Source organism: Amphiura filiformis, chromosome 2, assembly GCF_039555335.1.
Source record: "Amphiura filiformis chromosome 2, Afil_fr2py, whole genome shotgun sequence".
Taxonomy (NCBI): Eukaryota; Metazoa; Echinodermata; class Ophiuroidea; order Amphilepidida; family Amphiuridae; genus Amphiura; species Amphiura filiformis.
The window spans coordinates 28,282,563-28,291,691 of NC_092629.1; the positions used below are offsets into that span (position 1 = coordinate 28,282,563).

General features: G+C 44.0%; 1 protein-coding gene across 1 annotated transcript in view; it reads right to left on the minus strand.

Annotated features, from left to right (window-relative positions):
• Positions 1 to 4,124, minus strand: part of LOC140171449 (uncharacterized) — a 36,053-nt gene extending 31,929 nt beyond the window's left edge. The window contains exons 1-2 of the mRNA XM_072194716.1: positions 4,037 to 4,124; positions 3,453 to 3,539 (exon numbers count right to left, since the gene is read on the minus strand). Of these exons, the coding sequence (XP_072050817.1) occupies positions 3,453 to 3,539; positions 4,037 to 4,124 (175 nt within the window). The remainder of the gene's footprint in view (positions 1 to 3,452; positions 3,540 to 4,036) is intronic.
• Positions 4,125 to 9,129: the final 5,005 nt, after the last annotated feature.

Genomic DNA, 9,129 nt, shown 5'->3' on the forward strand with positions numbered 1-9,129 from the left:
ACTCTGTTGCAATTCTCTCAGCATATACAGCTTTAATTCCCTGCCTTCAAAGGTACAGCGGCTCTGCACATAGACTCAGTATGGCATAGTATACACAGACCCTAATCCTGATGAGAACCCTGAAGTATTCATTATGCTTATCATCAAGGACTCTGTTGCAATTCTCTCAGCATATACAGCTTTAATTCCCTGCCTTCAAAGGTACAGCGGCTCTGCACATAGACTCAGTATGGCATAATGTACACAGACCCTAACCCTGATGAGAACCCTGAAGTATTTATTATGCTTATCATCAATCCTCTGTTGCAATTCTCAGCATATACAGCTTTAATACCTGCCTTCAAAGGTACAGCGGCTCTGCACATAGACTCAGTATGGCATAGTGTACACAGACCCTAACCCTGATGAGAACCCTGAAGTATTCATTATACTTATCATCAAGGACTCTGTTGCAATTCTCTCAGCATACAGCTTTAATACCCTGCCTTCAAAGGTACAGCGGCTCTGCACATAGACTCAGTATGGTATAGTTTACACATGACCCTAACCCTGATGAGAGCCATGAAGTATTCATTATGCTTATCATCAAGGACTCTGTTGCAATTCTCAGCATATACAGCTTTAATTCCCTGCCTTCAAAGGTACAGTGGCTCTGCACATAGACTCAGTATGATATAGTGTACACAGACCCTAATCCTGATGAGAGCCATGAAGTATTCATTATGCTTATCATCAAGGACTCTGTTGCAATTCTCTCAGCATATACAGCTTTAATTCCCTGCCTTCAAAGGTACAGCGGCTCTGCACATAGACTCAGTATGGCATAGTATACACAGACCCTAATCCTGATGAGAGCCATGAAGTATTCATTATGCTTATCATCAAGGACTCTGTTGCAATTCTCAGCATATACAGCTTTAATTCCCTGCCTTCAAAGGTACAGTGGCTCTGCACATAGACTCAGTATGATATAGTGTACACAGACCCTAATCCTGATGAGAGCCATGAAGTATTCATTATGCTTATCATCAAGGACTCTGTTGCAATTCTCTCAGCATATACAGCTTTAATTCCCCGCCTTCAAAGGTACAGCGGCTCTGCACATAGACTCAGTATGGTATAGTTTACACATGACCCTAACCCTGATGAGAGCCATGAAGTATTCATTATGCTTATCATCAAGGACTCTGTTGCAATTCTCAGCATATACAGCTTTAATTCCCTGCCTTCAAAGGTACAGCGGCTCTGCACATAGACTCAGTATGACATAGTGTACACAGACCCTAACCATGACGAGAGCCCTGAAGTAATCATTATGCTTATCATCGAGGACTCTGTTGCAATTCTCTCAGCATATACAGCTTTAATACCCTGCTTTCAAAGGTACAGCGGCTCTGCACATAGACTCAGTATGGCATAGTGTACACAGACCCTAACCCTGATGAGAACCCTGAAGTATTCATTATGCTTATCATCAAGGACTCTGTTGCAATTCCCTTAGCATATACAGCTTTAATTCCCTGCCTTCAAAGGTACAGCGGCTCTGCACATAGACTCAGTATGGCATAGTGTACACATGACCCTAACCCTGATGAGAGCCATGAAGTATTCATTATGCTTATCATCAAGGACTCTGTTGCAATTCTCAGCATATACCCTGACTTCAAAGGTACAGCAGCTCTGCCCATAGACTCAGTATGGCATAGTGTACACGTGGTTCCGACATATTCTAATGACGGCGGAATAAATGTAAAGCGCTTTGAGGCTGTTTACGGCATAAAGCGCTATATAAATGTCTACATTTATTTATTTTTATTTACACAGACCCTAACCCTGATGAGAACCCTGAAGTATTTATTATGCGTATCATCAAGGACTCTGTTGCAATTCTCTGCATATACAGCTTTAATACCTGCCTTCAAAGGTACAGCGGCTCTGCACATAGACTCAGTATGGCATAGTATACACAAACCCTAACCCTGATGAGAACCCTGAAGTATTTATTATGCGTATCATCAAGGACTCTGTTGCAATTCTCTGCATATACAGCTTTAATACCTGCCTTCAAAGGTACAGCGGCTCTGCACATAGACTCAGTATGGCATAGTGTACACAGACCCTAATCCTGATGAGAACCCTGAAGTATTCATTATGCTTATCATCATGGACTCTGTTGCAATTCTCCGAATATATACTGCTTTAAAACCCTGCCTTCAAAGGTACAGCGGCTCTGCACATAGACTCAGTATGGCATAGTATACACAGACCCTAATCCAGATGAGAACCCTAAGTAATCATTATGCTTATCATCAAGGACTCTGTTGCAATTCTCTCAGCATATACAGCTTTAATACCCTGCCTTCAAAGGTACAGCGGCTCTGCACATAGACTCAGTATGGCATAGTATACACAGACCCTAATCCAGATGAGAACCCTAAGTAATCATTATGCTTATCATCATGGACTCTGTTGCAATTCTCTCAGCATATACAGCTTTAATACCCTGCCTTCAAAGATACGGCAGCTCTGCACATAGACTCAGTATGACATAGTGTACACAGACCCTAATCCTGATGAAAGCCGTGAAGTATTTATTATGTTTATCATCAAGGACGCTGTTGCAATTCTCTCAGCATACAGCTTTAATACCCTGCCTTCAAAGGTACAGCAGCTCTGCACATAGACTCAGTATGGTATAGTGTACACAGACCCTAACCCTGATGAGAGCCCTCGAGTAATCATTATGCTTATCATCAAGGACTCTGTTGCAATTCTCTGAATATCTACTGCTTTAAAACCCTGTCTTGAAAGATAATTCATTCATAAATTTGATGGAATTTAGTTGTACAGGTGCATTGAGAAGGGGGAACTTACACATTCATTAGAGAATAAATGATAGGATTTTGTCTTTTGCTTATCCAATATCGTGTCATAATGGATGGGATGGCCAATATTTTGAGTAGTGGATGCCGGCGCAACTACGATAAAAATATTGGCCAGCCCATCCATTATGACACGATATTGGATAGGCAAAAAACAAAATGCTATTTTTTATTCTCATTCTTATTCAGTTTTAATGTAATTTTTGCGAGAAAAACTGCCTTTTTTAAGAAAAAAATAAAGTTACTTTTGTGAGGACATCCCCTTTGTTTTAAATGAACGAAACCATCACGAACATCTAAGCCGCCAAATCGCGTTTTAGTTCACGCACATGTATTACGCGAACGCATTATCGCGCGATCATTGAGGAACAACAAGCGTGCCACTGTTGCGTGGCGGCGCGCGCCCTGACTAATATCACTATCAACCATTGTGAGACATTATACACCAGAAAACCAATCAAATTATGTGAATTCTTTGCAAGACGCACCCATTGAATAAGAATCATTCATAAAACTCTGTTAAGGGCGCTTATTAGGGAAGGGGCCTAATACAAGTTTATACATGCATACCTTCACCAAATTCATTGAGTATAACAGCAATTTTCTTGTTGTGTTGTTCTGTCACGATGTAGTTCAACAAAGTCGTCTTGCCAGCTCCTGATAAGAATGAAAGATATAAATAATCAAATGTTAGTGTTACTACAATCAACAACAAAAAAAAAACACAAAAAAACAAAAACAATTGACACACTTGGTCAAAACAATTCAATGCATGTCATAATCAATATAGTATGAAGGCGAGTGATACAAGTCTATCATGAATTTGAAGTACAGGCTCCACTAGATATCCCACCCTTCCCCACCCCTCATTTGTCAATGTTGGAGGGGGGTCTCACAGACCTGTTGACAACATGGCTTTGTCCAACATTGAATTGAAGAGAATTTATTCCTTGATGGTAGCTATGACAATATATGTAAAAATAACAACAGCATTTTATATAAGGCAAATGATGAAAAAATCAAGAAATAATACTCAGGAGGTTGTGCTGCTCATCTCTTGAAGACCCGAAACCTTGAAAGTCAAGTATGCCTAACTGCTGATATACAGAGTGAAGGGGCCGAGGACTTCACCCAGGCCCTCATCCAAGACTTGCCTAGAAACCCAGTTATGAGTGTGACTGGTATCTTCTTTGTTGACACTGGAACCAGCTCAGGGCACTCGTCTTCTGAACTGTCTGACATGCCTGCCTACACCACTGCCCCCCTCACCCAGGCCCTCATCCAAGACTTGCCTAGAAACCCAGTTATGAACAGGGCTGTCAACTCTCACGCATTGGCCGTGAGTCTCACGCATTGGGTCACTTTCTCATGGTCTCACGCCAAGGTAGTATAATCTCACGCCTAGATAGTAAATCTCACGCAAAATGAGTAAAATCTCACGCATCGCCATGAATAATTTGTTACTCCTAACCCCCCCCCCGCTTTTCACCGTCTCGAGCGCCGTGGCTCAAATAATCATGGTACAAAATGAACATAGGAGTCGGCAAATCCCGGTACGCCTCTGTCTCACGCCAAGCAATTCCAAAAAAGTTGACAGCCCTGGTTATGATTGTGACTGGTATCTTCTTTGTTGACACTGGAACCAGCTCAGGGCACTCATCTTCTGAACTGTCTGACATGCCTGCCTACACCACTGCCCCCCCCCCCTCACCCAGGCCCTCACCCAAGACTTGCCTAGAAACCCAGTTATGATTGTGACTGGTATCTTCTTTGTTCACACTGGAACCAGCTCAGGGCACTCATCTTCTGAACTGTCTGACATGACTGCCTACACCATTGCCCCCCTCACCCGAGCCCTCACCCAAGACTTGCCTAGAAACCCAGTTATGATAGTGACTGGTATCTTCTTTGTTGACACTGGAACCAGCTCAGGGCACTCATCTTCTGAACTGTCTGACATGCCTGCCTACACCACTGCCCCTCTCACCCAGGCCCTCACTCAAGACTTGCCTAGAAACCCAGTTATGATTGTGACTGGTATCTTCTTTGTTCACACTGGAACCAACTCAGGGCACTCATCTTCTGAACTGTCTGACATGGCGGCCTACACCATTGCCCCCCTCACCCGAGCCCTCACCCAAGACTTGCCTAGAAACCCAGTTATGATAGTGACTGGTATCTTCTTTGTTGACACTGGAACCAGCTCAGGGCACTCATCTTCTGAACTGTCTGACATGCCTGCCTACACCACTGCCCCTCTCACCCAGGCCCTCACTCAAGACTTGCCTAGAAACCCAGTTATGATTGTGACTGGTATCTTCTTTGTTGACACTGGAACCAACTCAGGGCACTCATCTCCTGAACTGTCTGACATGCCTGCCTACACCACTGCCCCCCCCCCCACCCAGGTCCTCACCCAAGACTTGCCTAGAAACCCAGTTATGATTGTGACTGGTATCTTCTTTGTAGACACTGGAACCAGCTCAGGGCACTCGTCTTCTGAACTGTCTGACATGCCTGCCTACACCACTGCCCACCTCACCCAGACCCTCACTCAAGACTTGCCTAGAAACCCAGTTATGATTGTGACTGGTATCTTCTTTGTTGACACTGGAACCAGCACAGGGCACTCATCTTCTGAACTGTCTGACATGCCTGCCTACACGTACACACACTGCCCACCTCACCCAGGCCCTAACCCAAGACTTGCCTAGAAACCCAGTTATGACTGTGACTGGTATCTTCTTTGTTGACACTGGAACCAGCTCAGGGCACTCATCTTCTGAACTGTCTGACATGCCTGCCTACACCACTGCCCCCCCCCCACACACCCGGGCCCTCACCCAAGACTTGCCTAGAAACCCAGTTATGATTGTGACTGGTATCTTCTTTGTTGACACTGGAACCAACTCAGGGCACTCATCTTCTGAACTGTCTGACATGTCTGCCTACACCACTGCCCCCCTCACCCAGGCCCTCACTCAAGACTTGCCTAGAAACCCAGTTATGATTGTGACTGGTATCTTCTTTGTTGACACTGGAACTAGCTCAGTGCACTCATCTTCTGAACTGTCTGACATGTCTGCCTACACCACTGCCCCCCACACCCGGGCCCTCACCCAAGACTTGCCTAGAAACCCAGTTATGATTGTGACTGGTATCTTCTTTGTTGACACTGGAACTAACTCAGGGCACTCATCTTCTGAACTGTCTGACATGTCTGCCTACACCACTGCCCCCCCTCACCCAGGCCCTCACTCAAGACTTGCCTAGAAACCCAGTTATGATTGTGACTGGTATCTTCTTTGTTGACACTGGAACTAGCTCAGTGCACTCATCTTCTGAACTGTCTGACATGTCTGCCACACCACTGCCCCCCACACCCGGGCCCCTCACCCAAGACTTGCCTAGAAACCCAGTTATGATTGTGACTGGTATCTTCTTTGTTGACACTGGAACTAACTCACGGGCACTCATCTTCTGAACTGTCTGACATGTCTGCCTACACCACTGCCCCCCTCACCCAGGCCCTCACTCAAGACTTGCCTAGAAACCCAGTTATGATTGTGACTGGTATCTTCTTTGTTGACACTGGAACTAGCTCAGTGCACTCATCTTCTGAACTGTCTGACATGTCTGCCTACACCACTGCCCCCCACACCCGGGCCCTCACCCAAGACTTGCCTAGAAACCCAGTTATGATTGTGACTGGTATCTTCTTTGTTGACACTGGAACCAACTCAGGGCACTCATCTTCTGAACTGTCTGACATGCCTGCCTACACCACTGCCCCCCTCACCCAGGCCCTCACCCAAGACTTGCCTAGAAACCCAGTTATGATTGTGACTGATATCTTCTTTGTTGACACTGGAACCAGCTCAGGGCACTCATCTTCTGAACTGTCTGACATGACTGCCTACACCATTGCCCACCTCACCCAGGCCCTAACCCAGGACTTGCCTAGAAACCCAGTTATGACTGTGACTGGTATCTTCTTTGTTGACACTGGAACTAGCTCAGTGCACTCATCTTCTGAACTGTCTGACATGTTTGCCTACACCACTGCCCCCCACACCCGGGCCCTCACCCAAGACTTGCCTAGAAACCCAGTTATGATTGTGACTGGTATCTTCTTTGTTGACACTGGAACCAGCTCAGGGCACTCGTCTTCTGAACTGTCTGACATGCCTGCCTACACCACTGCCCCCCTCACCCAGGCCCTCACCCAAGACTTACCTAAAAACCCAGTTATGATAGTGACTGGTATCTTCTTTGTTGACACTGGAACCAGCTCAGGGCACTCATCTTCTGAACTGTCTGACATGCCTGCCTACACCACTGCCCCCTCACCCAGGCCCTCACCCAAGACTTGCGTAGAAACCCAGTTATGATTGTGACTGGTATATTCTTTGTTGACACTGGAACCAGCTCAGGGCACTCATCTTCTGAACTGTCTGACATGCCTGCCTACACCACTGCCCCTCTCACCCAGGCCCTCACCCAAGACTTGCCTAGAAACCCAGTTATGATTGTGACTGGTATCTTCTTTGTTGACACTGGAACCAGCTCAGGGCACTCATCTTCTGAACTGTCTGACATGTTGGCAATCAATCAACTGATACTTGCAACTTGTGAAATCTAGATGTAGATCTGCAATGTACAAACATCAACAGTCAAGAATTACATACGGAAAACACAACAGAGCTAGCGCCAAAGGAAAAAAACATCCTCCTGCACGCATAGCTTTGAAAACTGCCCTTTTTCAGCATTTTTTTTCCCATAGATTGCCAGAAAAATGTTCAAAAATGAAATACAGTAAATAAACAAATAACACTGGTGTCGCTCTTTTTAAATGATTTTCTTGTAGATAAAATGCAGCCTGTATTTCAGGAAACTGTGCCTGCACATTGATAACCTTACAGACGCTTCGGCATACTCCAAAAGCACACAATATCGATCACATGCTGCAAAGCGTGAACACTAGTGTTGCAGTAGAGAATTCCCTTCCGGTTTGACAGATCTGTTTAGTGTTTACCTTTCAGAGAACTCGGTGTGCAGCTGTTCCCTGAAAGTTTGACTACCAGGGAAAGGCTTTGGAAATACACAAATAAACATGATTGTTCGTGTCAAAATCAGAAAGAAAATCGGCAGCCCCATACCCCGATGGGCTCTGCATGGGGGGAGGAGCTTACTGAAATCTTCTTTGATGGGAGTAGTGGTTTATTACATATTTTATATTTATTGAATTTTTTCATTGCACTGTGGTGTTGTCACATTTAGATCCATGGTGAAAAAAACAACAAATTCACATTGCCCAAAAATGTTTAAAAAAACAACACATAGCACTTTGGGTTTTTGACCTGAAGGAAGCTGAGACAAAGGGTGTTTTTTGGCCTAAGATGGCAAAAATACCAAAACCTCTTCTATAGGCCCAACTGATTATTTATGTTTTGGAGATTTTTGGTTGTTGCTGCTATATAATGCATGTAAAATCAGTCGGGTTTGTTTGTGTGCCAAAGTACTATATAATGCATGTAAAATCAGTCGGGTTTGTTTGTGTGCCAAAGTACTATATAATGCATGTAAAATCAGTCGGGTTTGTTTGTGTGCCAAAGTACTATATAATGCATGTAAAATCAGTCAGGTTTGTTTGTGTGCCAAAGTACTATATAATGCATGTAAAATCAGTCGGGTTTGTTTGTGTGCCAAAGTACTATATAATGCATGTAAAATCAGTCGGGTTTGTTTGTGTGCCAAAGTACTATATAATGCATGTAAAATCAGTCGGGTTTGTTTGTGTGCCAAAGTAGATTGATTTTGACCAGGGTTCGGTTTTTGCCGGCAAAAACCTGTTTTTGCCGGCAAAGTGGCAAAAACTGGCAAAAACCTGTTTTTGCCAGTTTTTGCCACTTTGCCGGCAAAAATGGTTTTTGCCGGCAAAAACCACATATAGTCACTCAAATATTAAAAACCATTGCCAGTTTTTGCCTGGTTTAAACCGGCAAAACTGGCAAAAACTGGCAAAAACTCACATAGTCACTCAAATATTAAAAAGTAACATAGAAAGCTCATAAACAGTATCACAAAACTTTTAGTGAATCATTAAATAGTTTTTTGTCTTATCAAGTCCTTAAAAGGAACAAGTTTTAAATTTGATTTTTGCCACATATCGGTTAAATGCACTTGAGCAATGAAAACCCATACCTTTAATTTCTTAATATGTTATTTATAATTACAAAATCTGACC